This window comes from Grus americana, chromosome Z, assembly GCF_028858705.1.
Source record: "Grus americana isolate bGruAme1 chromosome Z, bGruAme1.mat, whole genome shotgun sequence".
NCBI classification, from domain to species: domain Eukaryota; kingdom Metazoa; phylum Chordata; class Aves; order Gruiformes; family Gruidae; genus Grus; species Grus americana.
The window spans coordinates 85,536,820-85,553,690 of NC_072891.1; the positions used below are offsets into that span (position 1 = coordinate 85,536,820).

Genomic DNA, 16,871 nt, shown 5'->3' on the forward strand with positions numbered 1-16,871 from the left:
TGGAAAGAAACACCAGTCCCAAAGAACAAAGATGTTGCAGATGCTTATGAAGTACCAGGTGTATTGTCTGAATTAACTGCTTTTAAATTTCTCGCTGTACTATATCACTGGATGTACTGATTAAATCTTTGCTTTCGGTAAAAAAGGAAACTTTCCAGTCTTATGTATGCCATGCCTGCACGCACTACCTCAGAGCCCACCTCCTGCAGAGCCTGCAGGATGCTGAACACGCAAGAACATGTGTAGGTTTGCTGCGCTTTAGTGCAGGCAGTGCCTGTGTGCACACACATGCAGGTGCACTTGTGCGTGTGTAAGGGGCAACTGCTCCACGTAATTCACACTGCATTAAAGGTATCACGACTGACTCAAATTTAAGCAATACTAAACAATGCGTAAGTTGTAAAGTAAGCCTTTTGGGACAGAGCAACTCTTCCACTCACTCCCTAATTCCATAACGACATGAAAAAAACAGACGTACTATTTTTGCTGGTTTTTTCCAGAGGTGTAGAGTGGGCAAAGACCCTGATGTGCAATCCCCGCACTCACTCACACTGCTCACCGGCAATAGAAAAAGCGTGATTATGTTTGTCAAAAGCTACTAACCCAGGGATGTCCCCTTCTTTCTGAAGAACCTGTTCAATACAGTTGTGATACTTTTCTCACACCATGCTTTTGCTAAAAGTACCAAACGAGAAGCTCCCAAACTGCTGCTTTAAAGCCCAGAAAAGCTTAAGGCTCCTCAACACACACAACTCCTGGTAACTCGAAATGCAACTCGGTCTTACTTTATTCAGTAGTTTCCCTCCAAGCAGTGCCATCTATTGGGAAAACTAACTAAAATTCAAGTATTACTTGATAATAAAGAAAACAGAACTCATTCTGTATCGACAAATTCACTCTTGCCAAGCACTGATCAAAAATAGAGAGAATGAGAATCAACTGTTAAATAACAAAGTGTAGAAGAGTGGGGCTGAACAGCACGCAGCCCACTCAGGGGAGAAAACCCGCTACCACAGCTTTGCGACCACAAAAGACAAATACAAAAGTATTTTTGATCAGTTTAGCATCCCCTTTTAGCCAGGGAGAGAAGATAAAACAAGGATTCAGCTGAGAAAGGAACAGGAAGATTTCTCAAAATTTGGATGAGTTTATGGCTGGAGATTCTGTAAAACAGACTACCTTAGGAAAGACTTCTGTCTGGACGCTATGAAAATGAAGTTAACAGCTTTGAAGTTGGTAAAAGGTAGTTCTCAGGGCGTGCTGATCAGCTACGGAGCTCACTAAGGCATAGCAAGAACGGAGGTCATGACTCCGTTCTCGTCAGAGCTCACAATAAGGCATATTTCTTTGCCTGTATGGGGATGACAACAAGCTGATTAAAAAGATAAACCTTGCTCTCAAGAGGCAAACAGTTCAAAATAACATCACACAGTAGGTAAATTCACAAAAAGTTATGTTTTTTAGTTAGTAAAATCCTTCATTCGTAAGGATTTTAAAATGTAACAAATGAAAGGGCTATAATAATTCATTTTTCAAACTGCCAGCCACCTGTGAATTGCAGGGTAGGAACTGGCGTTTTTTCTGGGCAGCTTATTCCACATTCCTCTATGCCACCGCTTCCTCCACTACTTCTAGCCCCTTTGGCAGCCGTCACTGCTGCAGGCAGCCAAGCAGACTGCAGAGGAACTACCACATTTATCTTAATACCAACAGCTAGATTTTCTTTTCGTATTTTTTCCTGAATTTTCACTTTGTTTTCAGTAGCAGATGAGGTGAAAACAACATCCTCACACATACTGTATCCTGTGCCCCAGTTGCCTGTCTGCTGACATTCATTTCTGAGGACTCCACAAATGTTTTCCTGACCTCCATGCATTGTGGTGCAGTCCTCATATCCCCCCCACCAAAAACCCATGAATATTTCTAGGTGTGGGGTCCCCGCAAAAAGCGTTTATTTTGCAACAGCACCATTCATCTTAAGATGACTAGAAATTAATTTTCATCATCTCTCGCTATATCAAGGCTCTTATGGCTGACTGGTTCCCCAAGAAGAAAATCATGTAAAGAATGTCCAAGTTTTGCAAAAAGGTGCAAAAAGCACTTGAGCCCCTGCTAAATTTTTTCTGCCGGTTTTCCCAAACACAGTGAAATCTAGCATCAGAACACGCATGCAGTAAGTCAGAGGATATTATCCTTGTTTTGGACATCAGCTAAAAGGATATTATCCTTTGATTCTGTAAGATACATGATAAAGGATTCTTGCAGACAGCACTCTGTACTGGCAGGAGGATGGACCAGACGACCTACGAAGTCTTTTCAGCCTTTCACTGTGATCTCTCCTCAACCAAGACAAGCAGTATCTGAGCACAAGCAGTTTTAATAATTTTATTCACCTTTGCCTTCAACAAGTATGTCCTCTTTTCTGCTGAGCTAGTTTTCTTTACCATTAGCTCACTAACCGGCCAGGTTTACCAAGCCCGAATCCCAGCTGAAAGGGAAGAGGACTCATCTGACCTTTTTTAGCACAACGGGAGCACCGTGCAGCTCGTGGTGGGAGGAGAGATGCAAGCCGGTTCTTTCTTTTGGAAATTCACACGGCTTGCCTCACGTTTTAGGAGCCGGATCTAACAATGCACATTTTGTCGGCATCACGTAATGAAATGTTTGAAAGACGCCAAAGCTAGATGGCCTCGATTTATTCCTTTTCTTTGATTAAACCATACTTGTGAAACGCAGAACAAAGAGAGGGTATGGCAGAAAGAAGAGCCAGTGGTACTCCTGAAGAGATACAAAATCTTCTTTCAGTGATTATTTGTGTCTCTGTTCTCACTTGCTCAAGGAAAAGAAGACAAATATAACTTTTCCAGACTTGTAGACACAAAACATGCCATAAGAAGTCTTTACAATCTCGGGATTTTTAAAAATACCTAATAACTGCACAAGCTACATAGCCTATGCATAAATTATTGGAAACTACTATAGTTTAAACTCTATGCACTTCAGCTACTTAACATAAGATGCCTGTTGACGGTAGTATCTATAGAATGAAACATATATACATATTTTTCCTGTTATATAGACATTACTATAGGAATGGTAAGCTTATCTGACCCTTTAGGAGTGATGCAGAGGCCTAACTGTAGGTGCTCAGTGCCATTTCAGATGCTTTATAGTCCTCTGCTTGGCTTCCAGCCGCGGGGCCGGTGTGGTGCAGGTCCTACGAGACATCAGCCAGATCTCTCCAGGGCACCCAGAACGTCCCAACACGTTTATGCCCCAGTGCCTGAATTGCACCTGAATTGCAGCTGAATTGCAGTCTTTTTTAACTCTGAATGCCCAGTGGTACGCGGGGCAAAGAACAATAAAGCCATGGTAGTTTCTAAGCAGTTCTCATGAGTTTTCCGTTGCCTGCATGATTTTGCTGTTGCTTAGAAGTGAAAGGTTTCACAGAAACAGAAGGAAGTAACAGGCTTTAAAAGGTAAATATAGACAAAGTAAAACCATGTGTTATTTCAGATGCATAGGTAAAGTAACTCGAAGCTGTAAGAGGAGGGAAAAATAATAAATGTATTGCAATATAAATGTTGGACTGAGACTTTGGAGGTTTGGGTCCTGATGCTCAGGTCTGCCACGGACTTTCTCAGTGCTGGAGCATGTCCCTTACCTCTTGGGAGCCGTCTGCCTAGCGCTTGTCATTTTGTCTCTTCTGGTGGAATAAAGGGCTTATTAGCTTGGTCTCAGCAGCACGCTAATGCAGTCACACAGGCTCTGGACGAGAGCGGGCGCGCACCGTGCCAAGTCACAGGGTAGGCAGAGCGAGCCTGCATCTGCCCAGGGACGGCCACGGGGCCAGACCCGCGCAGCTGGCGGGACCGCAGCCGCGCCGGGAAACGGCTCCGTTGCCAACGCGAAATAAATCCGCTGCGCCGAAAGGTCGCCCTGCACAAGCGGACACTCTTGCGGTGACCTTCAGCCGGGCGATGCCTCGTGTCAGCTGTACCGAACAATAAGCAGAAACGGCACAACTGTGCTTGCACACTTGCCAGGATTTCCTGCCCACCAGCAGCCGCCGCGTACTTAACCGTATATTAATAAACCTGCCTTTTACCGCTTTCTCCTAAATACTGGCACAAATTATCCTGATGCATCCATTTTTAGTAAAACAAATTAATTAGTTGCGCATGATCTTTTTCTATTTAATCTCTGGCAGAAAATGGGAAAAATTATTTATGAAAAGTATGTTACATACAAAATTAATTTAATTTCATTGATATGCTGTTAGTATAAATAGCACCGTTATAGATTGTGCTACAGTAAAATTAATATTTGCAGTAACAATTATTAAAGCAGCTAAGATTGGTGGAAAAAAAAGGACAAAATTCCTAGCATACAAACCTAGGAAAGGCTTATCCCTTTTGCCCAGAAAACCTGACCCCATCAGTTGGTCTGATAAAAGTACTTCCTACTTCTTCCTTCGTTGCCTCTGTGATATCCTTCGACTATTGTGGCAACAACATTATTGCAAATTACTATCATTATAAAATTATGTGATTTATACTTTTTCCTTTAATAACGTTTTAGAATCCATTCAGTATACTTGTTTAAGTGGCAAACGCTATTTAGAATGGGATAAATACTGATTTACATTTCTAAGTGTCTTTTAACATAGAGAAGACACTGTCAGTGTGAAAATCTGTAGGGAGTGGGAGATGGCTTGGAGGATGGAGGGAATAATCATGTCACATTTAAGCCTGTATGATCTGTTTCCATAGAAAAAGGTTAGAGATCAACAAATTCTCAGTTTAGTTCAGTAATAAATGAAGGTTGGCTAGGGTATTAAGTTTCTGGGAGGAAGCATTAGCCAGTATGTACAGCAGCAGCCTCTGGTGGTCTAAGAAAAAATGGTAGTATCTATAAGTAAGGATAGAAATACGGTTTTTAAAAGGATGTATGTACATATTTAGCTATTTGACTCAATCCTCCATTCAACACATTAAAAACCAGATGCTTTTAAAATGATCTGCTCGCAATATGCTTGTTAAAATCTGAACAGTAAGAGTATTAAAATTCATATGCATTCATTAGCATGTTATATAAAAGTAAAATGCTTTTGTTTAATCGTTCCATAAAGTATTATAGTCAACGCTGATTATCAGGAAGTTTTTTTCCTCGGTTTGCACCGACAAAAAAGAAACCAAATTTATAAGATTGTTACTGAATTGATGACATTTTCTGTCTTCACTCGTGAATTCAGTTGGCAGATGTTTTCAAGAACAAAAAATTCTGTCTTATTACAAAACATATTAAGCAGGTTTTTCTGCCATAATGTTTGACATGATGTTTATTGCCCAGACCAAATTAGTCCCTTTAACAAGCTATAATGTATGCCAGAAAGTACATTATTTCATAGTTACGGAAACTTCCAGCATGAAACAATAAGTACTTTGATCTTTCAAGCGCTATGCTTAATGCACTACACACTCCCAAAGTCGTTTTTATTTGTACTCATTTTGTACAGAAAAATACAGTGCAATTTGAGATTCTGTATTTTAAGACTCTGCTTTTACATATTCTTGAGTATCCCAGCTACTTGTTGTTTTTTTCTACAAAAATAAAGAAAATACTTGAAGAAATTAACCACGGAAGAGTTCAATTTTTCCATATTCTTGGAAAATCTAACTGCACAAGTGGGAGCACCATCCAGAAAGCTTTCATTTGTTCAAACCGCATTTCCTCATCAGATCATAACAGAACTCAATGACCCTACGAGAACACAACCCATGATATTTATTCCTGCTACTTAACAGTCTGAAACAATTTCTCCAGCATATTCGACACAAACAAAAAATTTTCCTTCAATGCTAGATGCATGTGATGCCTTCTTGCGAGGATATTTCTCATCTATTCTCTCTGTACCAGTCTTCCCTGCTTGGCAAAGATGACTTAAGGTTTGCTCAAGTTCTTCAAAACTCTTTGACGAGATCGTTACAAAGCAGATACCATCCTTAAATATTTCTGTGGGGTGACAGTATGTTTTATTTCAAGACCCCAGCGAGTCAAATGTATGCTATAGTACACGGTAAGTAAAGGTTGAGATTATCCCAGACCAGCTCCAACACCATGCCCACAGCAGTCCGTGGTTGCAGAAAGCCTGGCAGCAAGTCCCAAGGCGCAAACGGAGGGTGATTCCTGCAGCACACGTAATCCTACGGACCCAAGCCTGGGAGGCAAGAAATACATTGCAAACAGGGCACCGCACCATTTTGTTTGCATCGCGCTATGCCTGGACAGACTGACAGCCGTGTCTGTGGCCAGGAAGGTGGAGCAGAGCTTGGCTGTGTTCACAGCTCCTCTTGCAATCACCTAAAGACTTAGCAGTTCTGCCCAAAAGAGTAAATTGCACATAATTGGCAGTCCAGTTTTCTTTCAGAAACCGATAGGCAAGTAAATAGCAATAATTTGTCCTGCCACACACCAAAGCGGGGACGTTTTTCACTCTACTTAAAAAAACTCTCTGTACTAGATCCTGCTAAGGAAAAAAACCCGAAGAATTCTTTCAGAATAAAACACCAACCACATCAGAAAACCTGATTTCAGTTCACCCAGGAAAGGAAACAACCACCTATGCTTTTGCTAAAAGTTATGCTATCTCTTTCCTTGGTTTGAAGAAAATCAAATAAAGGGAACATCAACAGTCATATTTGAGGCACGGAGCTGCACAACGAAGAAAATGGGATGGAGTCATGCATTTTATGTTCTGGGGGTCAAACCTCCTGAAGCCAAATTCCACACCTCATCAAGCAAAAGAGCCACAAGAAGGTGGAACTGTTAAAAAGGTATCAAAAAAAGGTTCACTTTCCACAAGGGGACACGGAACCAGCGTGCTGACTCAACACCTTTCTGGACGATACATCATCATCCACTGGCTTCTGATAGACCTTGAGACAAGCCTGGTCACCCCTCTCAAGAAACAGGGTGTGTCTGGTGGGCAGAATGGCATCTCTCATAAAAAGCAGTGGGTAGAAAAATCAGTGCCCTGTTGGTGACTTTGAATATGGATACGCATCCTTTTGTTTCCCATACTAACAGCGAGATATTTCTCAAAAGACACAGTAATATTTATGGTATTAGTGATAATCTCGCATCCAGGTTACAAACCCTTTTAACTGGCCAGCAGAGCCAGTTTTCCTACAAACATTGTAATGCTAAACCACAATTAATAAGAACACGTTAAAATTTAAGATGATTCTAACATGTCTTTTGCTGGATTTTTCCCTGTTTTGCACCAGAAAGGCATATGCAATTTCACTGTTTTAACTACGCTGTGGCATTTCTGACATGTTTTTACTGTTGAATGAAAATGCTAACTTTCATAATAAGGGCTTTGGAAATTGCATGACTCGGTCTCGAATGTATAATGCATAGTATGTATATGAAGCAGAATGTGTCAAAGTGCAAATAATATTGTTTGTGCCCCCTGCAGAATTAGAAATCCTCGGGTAGCACTGTTATAACGATCCCATGCTGGTAGCATTACAAAGTGCAAAGGTTCACTGAGTAAGAAAAGAGCGAGGGACAGAGTTTCCTCATTACACCATTCTCGAACTATTCTAGCTTAAATATTTATTAAGATATTAATAACTCTCCTCCTTTATCTGCCTTCAGAAGTTCGGCTGAAACACAATGGATGGCCGCTCATATGAAAACAATACATTATAGGGTAAATCTGCTACCACACAAGATGAACACTGGTATTTTCCACAATACAGTATTAATTCAGCAGGTAGTATGTTAAACTATCAGGCTATAACTACTGCCTCCCCAATATAAGACAATATAATACAATAAATGCATGCATGACATGTGAAGCTAATATGTTGCCTAAGCTGCAGTAGAAAGTGTTTCTTATGTACACCTCTGTTTATAAAATCATTTTTACAAAGTCTTCCTTAAATCATTCTCTTTCTTGATAGAACCAGTGAGTTCCTCTGGGGTTTATTTGAAGTTTTCCTTTGAAATTAGAAAGGAATGTTTTGTAACTCTTCCAAAACTTCACATTCAATAAGTGACAAAAAATATCAATAGAATAAAGAGCCAGGAACTCTGTATGAACTCTTGAATGCCATCTCGATAATGTGTTTGTTTTTAAAAAACCATGCTATTTATTAGCCAACGTGGACAGTAAACACATCTATACATCATTAAAGAAGGGCAAACAAAACCAAAAGGCACTTACTCTAATATTCATCTGCATAGTTTCTTTTTCTTTCTGTGGATTTCGATACTTTTCATAGAAGTCACGTCGCTTCTTTGTTTCCTTCTGGATTTTATCTTTTCTTTCCCTCTTTTCTGCAGGTTCATCTGAGCTATCAGAAGACAGCTGTACTTGGGCTTTTGTCTTCTCCACTTCAATATAGTTCTCATTGGGATTCAGTACTATTACTCCATAGCCTTCCTGTTTTAGAAGAGACACACAAAAAGAAGAAATACGAAAAGGGAGATTTAATGCTTGAAAATGCTTTGCATTTACTTTAATGGTCTTAAAAACTTTTATATTTATTTCGCTAAGTTCACACAACATGATTTATAGAAGGGTATTTTAAGAATATTGTTTGTTTCATTTCTGTCATTAAAGGGATATTGATGTGTGAATATGTGTCTGTGCGTGCAGTTATGCTCATACACATCCCTCAGTGTCAGAAAAGTTGCCTGTTTTACCTTTAAAATAATTTAATATGTTGTTTTATTCATAAGCACTTTATATGACTTTTTCAGAAAATCGTATGAGAACTAAAAGCAAAATATTATTTTAAGAACTCCACACAATGATGAATAAAAAGCTTTATACCCAGCCAATAAAAACCTTTAAAATAAAAAGGATGGAGGGATTTCATATATATATACACATATATATATATTAAAGCATGTGAAAATTATTCACCGCAGTTTAAAATAGTAAACCCTTTTGTCTAGCTGACAACAAGCACACCATGCAGAAGCCAACAGTGGCAGTAACAATGAATCAATACCAAAATTGATTCAGTGGTATTGCTTACAAGTCAACTCTTTTACTGTGGGGATGACTTTTAAGTACATCTTTAAATCTGCTGTAAAACTTCACTGGGATTATGTCCCGTATTCAACAAACCCAGAGAAAATTCGTGACCTACAGGATGCTTTTGAGCATACCAGCTGCATTTTTGTGCCTCAGAAAATGAGCTGGTTGAAAAATACATGAATTTATGAATGAGAAATAAATCTTGAATAAATCAGCCAATCATTTTATTATGATTTTTAAATGATGGCAAATCACACAAGAATTGTAATATTTGTGGAAGATATAATCGCAAGCGCAGGGAGAAAAGAGAAGCACGTGCATTTAACAGATGAGTCCTTAAAGTTACCATGGGTTCCCAGTCAAAATCAAGCTGTCCTTTAAAACTAAATTTTAATAAAGACTTACTTTTCGGAAACGTCTATATTAATTGTCTAACTGAACAGCTTTATTGCGGCTTTTCCCTCGGTGCTTCACTTTGCGCTTGGGCTAGGCACGAGGATCAAAGAGGTCCCCACACCTAGTTGGCCATGGCAAACCAAGCCCACACCAACAAAAGATACTTTATTTGGGCTCGCTTTATTCTAATCTGTAGAGTCATTCACAAACCTTGTAGTGCATTGTGCCCACTGTCAGGTAGACAGATTGTCACTCGGTGATTTTCTACAGTTGGACACACTCGACTAGTTATCAAAATCGCATCTGAAGGGAGTTCCTACCCCTCGTCCTTGTGCCCTTCTCAAACGTCTGCCGTAGCTTCTCCTCCCACCAAAAACCAAGTTAAAGGGCACGGTTGCACTCTGCTAAACAGGGTGAAATAGAGGCATTCAGGACACTGTCTCTGGCGTAAGGGACGTAGTCAAAAAAGGTCACCATAGGCCAAAGAGAAAATTGCCTCCTCGCTAGACGCGGCGCCGTGAGTAAGTGGTCTCCTGTCATGTCGCTCCCCTGCCCTCCCTGATGAGTGAATTGAGCTGGGATAAATATAAACAGGCAAATAAATAAATAAACAAAGGAGGAAGGGCAAAGGAAAATGGAAAATTGAAGAAGACGAAGTTTAAAGTCTACCCTCGCCATTGCCAGTCGTATTAGCACACGACACGGTTCTGTTAACACGTAAAATTTCCAACTTGGAAAATTCAAGTCCAAAATCCATCGCAGGGGAGAATACCACTTACAAATATTCCTAAACTAGACACCTCAGATGAAAGGACGTTTTTTGAGCTCGATAGTGGCAGAGTAGGACCAAGTTTTCATGGTACTTGGCAGGTACTTGGTGGTTTTGGGGCTCTCTGTGCTCTTCATCTTCTTGACCCGCTCGTTTTGAGTGGAGATGTTCTGCGTATCTATTCGTTTTGCTTTCTATACAATGCCAAATGCAAAATTCATGTGTTTATTACAGGTCTACAAGTGATAGGGGGATTTGAAACTCTGTGTCCACTTTAAGCTGACCACGAAACAGACACATAAATCACCAAAGAAGTAGAATTTGTCTAAGTTATTGATTATGTAACTGAAAATTACATGACTCATTTGTCCAATTTTATAAGGACACAATGTCAATTTTTCACATAGACATCAACAGATGAAATATGATTCCATTTTTAAATTCACTATTTCACAAATCAATTAAAGGATTTTTATCAATTATATTTAAAGCAGTGTAACATGTCTCCCTCTATTTTTTTTTTCAAAATTTCTCCCAGATAGCAGGCCTTTCCTGTCAGTACAATTAAAATAATTAAGTAATAACTGAGATAGGTTTTCCCATAATTGAGAACACCCCCCCCCGCCCTTACAATTCCTAAGACTTTGTCTTAGGAAAATAACCTCTTTTCAGATTGTTTTGCTTACATGATGTAGCGTATTTCCCTTTCCCTTGTACTTCTGCATCCTAAATTGCAAGATGCAAACAATGGCACCAGGACGAAGATTTGAGAGTAACATGTATAAAGCAACATGGTAAAACAAAATGATTGGCAAAATTGTACCCAATTACAACCTCTCTCATTCAGCCTTACCCCAAGCATTTTCTACTGAAAAGGAATACTCAGCTCTAAATAACATCTGTGTAAGCAATGTGGCTTTTAAATTCAATTAATTTTTAAAATATGTATTTCATGTGGGCATAGCTGCACCACTAAAGTTCAGTGCAATCAGAAAATTAAAAAAAAGGTGGAACTCCTCACTAATGCACTAGCATGGGGCTGAGCAGCGTTCAAGTCAATGCAAAACTGAGCATGCAATACCACTAATATCAAAAAAAAGGCCTTTAGCAAGCTAACAATAGGCAAGATACACAGTCTTTGGCGTGACTGTTAAGCAAAGACAAAATCGCATTCATCAAAAAGTATCTTTTTAAATGGAAGTTGTGTTCAGAAGTGTACGCCTCACAACGCATTAAAAAATATCAATTTCGGTTATGATGGGCTGACAGCATTATGAGAACGTGTTGACCTATGACGTAATTAAGTACCATCATCCATAAGTGTTCTTAAAGCTTGCCACCATCAGTAAAACATCAGGTGTGTTTTCAACGTACCTGACAGTGGAGTAGTTTTATCCTGTGTGTCCAGTGCACACAGAAAGAGAAAGCGCTCTCTAAAGTGCAAAGTTTTTTCCTGGTAAAAAGCTAAACTTTGGGACAACCCCCCCTTCCATCAATCTTCAGATGACTGAAGCAAGCCAAGCCCCATTCTCCACCACGTCGGAGAGAATACCGATGTTGCACCGAAGCCAAGGTCTGCCTGCATCCCCCATCCCAATAATCGGGAGAGACACTGATAAATACAATCCCAGCCTCTAATCCACGACTTCAGTGGATACAATTACAGACTAAAACACCCAATTAACCGCTATTTCCCCAAATTCTAACGCTTCACGGTAAGTAAAATGCCATCTACACTAACTACCAGCATCCTCCAGGTAACTACTTCTGGAGGTAGAGGACTATGTGCAAACTCCGCTTGCAGGTTCATAAATGCAAATACAATTAATACTTATGATTGAGCCAGCTAATGATGATGAAAGGAAAAGCAGGCTGACAAAGTCCAGTGTTGGAAAGAATCATGAATCTTGGCTACAAAACCTTTATTAGAAAGCCAGAACAACATAGAAGGGTGTTTTCCACCGAAATGCACACGCCAGAATCGGCGCAGTACTTTCTGCCTCTTACTATTAGTTCAAGTGAGATGTTCGAAATGGAAGGAATTTCAAAATTATTGCCCCTGACAGCAAGAGTAAGGTTAAAAGAAAGAACCCCAAAGTATTTGAGGTAAATTGCAAATCTTTTGAAACCTCTTCTGCCTGGCCACATGAATAATGAGCTGAAAGCATTCAGCTCTGCATATTAATCCACCGAGATGGGACACCATATGTGACCAGAGAGGTCAGGGCTGGAGAGGAATCTTTTGACCTATGTAACTATCTTTTTGGACTGCAAGCGAGGGTCTGAAGGAGATCATTTTCCTAAGCTTCATCAACCTGAATTTTCAAGTTCAGGTTTCTATTTGGATTGTTGGCAACAAGATCAGAGTTAATTCCCAGGGGAAATGCAACTCAAAGTGCTCAGCTCTTAAACCTGCCCGTGGTTAAAAGGGACACAGCAATGTCCATTCATCTTTTTGAAAGATGTACGTTCTGTTCATTTCCCATCTTTTCCACGAGAAGGGTCCATCTATGTCACTGTTGCGACATCGTAGGTGCAACAGCGGGATGAGGTCATGACAACCAATCAGAAGTCACTAGTGAAGCGTTAAAGTAAACATAGCTGTTGGAGATGCAGCTCAGCTTGAAAAATGCCCCCTCCATTATTTGAGCAATTTTCTCAAGACGTGACCTGAGACTGAAACGCCTGAAATGTCAGTTGACTCTGCTTTCTGTTTCCACGCAATGTACGTTTTGGCAACTGCACCCTGCTAATACTTTGCGATATTTCCATCCCGGCTACACCTCGGCTGCCTGAATTCCAGCGCTGTGTCCAAGTGTGTAAAAATGCCGTGTTACTGCCAAACACACATTGTCCCACTAAGTTCCCAACTTAAAATAGCTCATCAAGTTAGGCAGGAAAAGAAAACATGCCACAAAAAGTTTTTAGAGGACCACCTGTTGTCTATTATTTTTACATAGCACTTACTCATAAATCATAACACAGGGTAATTAATCAAGCTGTCAAAGAGAAGGTCAGAGGTGATGTGGGGGAGTCAGAAGGTCGTGCATGGGCTGATAGAGGTCAGGGTCACACCGCATTCCTCATTATCAAGTTGGGATGAGAGACGGCCCAAGCAAACAAAAGTGAAAGCAGATGGAGAAGTGAGTGGATAAAAAAAAAAAGGAGAAAATTTCACAAACAAAAAGAAAAGTGAAAGAAGAATGTCAGTTGCCTTCAAACAACGAGGAGAATAGAACAGAAATACATTGAGATGTTCTCAAAAGGTCTCACACAATACAAAGAAACTACAGTTTGATTATTTAAATACACTTAATATAACTTTCCATCCGATCTTTTTGCAAATATTAAGCGACGCCGCAAAACGGGCACGGTAGTTTTGGTTCCATTTCACATCTGAAGTCAATGCTTTCAAGGTGAATTAGACAAAAGGAACCTATTACTGTGATGAATGCTGATGGATATATAAAATTGCTTCTAAATGCTGAAGTTTATTCCTGTTTATGGCTACAACCAATAGATATTCAATAAAAAACTTATAACCTGTTTGAATGATGTATTAAGAACTATACTTTCATATACACAAATCCTCAAAAACACAAAGCATCATAAAAGTCCCTCTGGATGACACAACAGTTATAAAATATTCTATCATTACACTGACCTGAATTAGATGCAGAATACTGTGCAAAATTAGCTGTCACCCTTTCCTCAAAATCTTTGTTAATCTCATTTTGAATGTTTGCAGCTTTATCAACACATGCATCAATGTCAGCTCCTTGGTTACTGAACCGCTGTACTTGGAAGAAGATATAATTAAAATGTTTTGGCACAGAAAAGGTGAAATTGTATCTTCCTCTGTTCCCTGAGGAGTCTGTAAAACATGTAGGATATATTGACAAACACACACCCTTGTCTAGAGCCCTGACATCCCAGGTCACCCAACTGCTATTTATTTCAAAACATTCACTTTACACTTACCCAAACTGTCACCTGCTGTGTTACTAACTTTTAATGGATATTAGACCTATAAAAACAATAAACTCTTCATTTCCGTTCTGTTACTGCCTTCTAATTCCTCACCGCATTAGGTCTGTACCTATTTGCATGCAGAACTGTATTCATCTTATTTCACCATATATAGTATCTTCATGCTGGAAAGTATAGAACATGCCATTAGTATGTTTTACTTTGCTATTTGTTAATTTGGTGCTAGCGCAGCCATTTTAAACAAATCAATGTTCAAGGCTAAAATACCCCACCAGATAAGCTGCTACCACATTTTGAGTTTACTGCTGAAAAGTTTTGAAAAGAATTAATGTTATACATCTATCTATAATTAGCAACCCAAATATGTCTATGCGTAAGATCTGCAATCCTGTTTTATGATGTTTGTTCCCAAGACCAAAACTGAATAAACACATCCATGAATTATAAGGATTTTACTCTGTTGCTTGCGTACTGTATTCTTGATAGGGAACTTCTGTGCCTTTACCAGCACTAATTTCACCAGGATTTTCAGCAGAAAATTATTTCTCACGGCAAGTGAAATACAAGGCACTATGCTATAGCATTGATGTAATTCGACAAATTAACAGAAAAGAACTCTGTCCACATCCAAATACTGCTTCAAACGTTGTTTAATAAACCTCAGCCCCACCACCTCTCCCTGATGTGAGATTCGGGCTCTCTGGAGAAAACACTGGAGCTGAACGACGTGAATCTGCCCCAGCCACGCAGGCGGGATACAGGACTGCAAATAATCCGTCCACAACAACTGCCCAGGCTGCAAAAACAGTTTCAGCTCTTCTTCACTAAATGCACACAGCTTTGGGGTCCATGCGACCTGTGAGAGAATGAATTCACCAGCTACCCCCAAGGCCCGGCATCTTTTAATGATACCTTATAGAAACCCCTTCTGTAATTAAAGTCTGTACTCTAAAAGTTCTCCCCCCCACACTTAAGAAATTATTTTCTTTTCTGACAAAAATTTGCGATCTCAAGATCTCAAACAAGAACCTCGTGCATATTTCACTTTTTTCACTAAGATTTTAATTAAAAAGGTTATTCAGATTTATATAGAACTTAAAAATTTGAAAGTAAGGCACTGGGAACAATGGAAAATGAAATAATCTTCATAAAACCCACACAAGTAACAAGTAATTATTGGTTCTAATTTATCAATAGGGAAACCAAGGAGAATAACAGTTACTCTCTGAAAGTTATGCTCAAATAAGGTGCAGAGATGAAGCTGGATTGTGGGATTTTTTTAATGTTTCTATGGTATTTCTAAGCATCCCATTAGCTGACAGTGAAAGTTCTCAACTGCAAATTCCTTTTCCAATCCACTTTGCCTCCTCACTAAGAATGTCACAGTATGTCTTAATTATTCTCATTTGTAATTCATAATGAATATACTCCCAAATAGGCTTTAAGTATGTATTTTTTATGCAGCACAACATGGAAAAGTAAGTAAATGTATCCTAAAATACACTTAATTTCCGTCCCTTTTGTAATAGCGTAAAATCTTTCTGTAAACAATTTCTCTTTCTGAAATGTACATATTTCGGTGGGCTCCGAGGTTTGTCTGGATTTGTAACATCTTTAGCTTGCAGAAAGGCAACCCAAGTTGCCAAGTTCTTCTACTTTACCTTTCATTTCCAAGAATTTATATGTATTAAACCATTACAGAAAAAGATTAAACATCAATCTCTTGGAAGGTCTGTCTTTCAGTACTGTAAAGGGAAAATACATCATGCACATAAGTGTTTTCTGTAAAATCTTGAAGTTATCCAAGTCTTGAAAGACAACTCCCATTTAGTGTTGAGCATTGTTTGTGACTGCAGTCTAAAAACCTTCTATCTCAATGACAGAAAACTCAGTTGGTTTTAGTATGTGCATGTATTCAGTCACTTCCCTGAGAAAACAGCCACTTGCAATCAAAAAGTAAAGCTTCTGGTTTGCACCTATCTTCAACAAACAGGTGCAATTCGGCACATTGATGCTCCTTCCTTCCCACAGTGACCTATGTCAGAAGACCTTCTTATACTTCTTCTGCTAAATAATTTAATTACTTATGAGTTATGGTTTCTTTGTAACCTTTTAAATGACTAACTCATTAAAATGCAAAAATATGCAAAACATGATGTCACTGGGTCAAACAGCTGTGTTGGTAAAATTATGGCTGTGAAAGTCCCTAAGAACATGAAAATATTAATAATTTATATTGCTCATTATATGGCAAAAACTCTTTAAACAGATTTAGAGACAGATTAATTTTATAATCACAAAACGCTACACTACCTCACGGTAACAAATCTTTTTACCATCTGTGACCCTTTTGTATACATAAAATATAGCTTAAAAATCTTTCTGTTAGTATGTTTTAAATTACAAATATTGATGAAAAACGCCTTTTGAAATTCTGATAGGGATGTATAGAATTGTGGTTTTTAAAAAAACCCCTCTCTCTTTGTTATGGATTTTACGATTACTTAAGTTTTCCTGAATAGACAGCACATAGCAAGAACACATAGGTATTTCTTAAATGTCAGCAAGTCTTTACTGCAAATGCTTTGCAAATTAGTATCACATGCAGCCTGGTCTTGTGTTGCTTAAAAGGCTATTACTTTTTGAAGCTTGAAGTTT

The 16,871-nt window shown here is 39.1% G+C and overlaps 1 protein-coding gene across 3 annotated transcripts in view; it reads right to left on the reverse strand.

Moving 5' to 3' along the window:
* Positions 1-16,871, reverse strand: part of FAM172A (family with sequence similarity 172 member A) — a 267,639-nt gene that overhangs the window by 132,043 nt on the left and 118,725 nt on the right. For all 3 annotated transcript variants that reach the window (XM_054810178.1, XM_054810179.1, XM_054810180.1), the window contains one exon: positions 8,237-8,455. In XM_054810178.1, the coding sequence (XP_054666153.1) occupies positions 8,237-8,455 (219 nt within the window). The remainder of the gene's footprint in view (positions 1-8,236; positions 8,456-16,871) is intronic.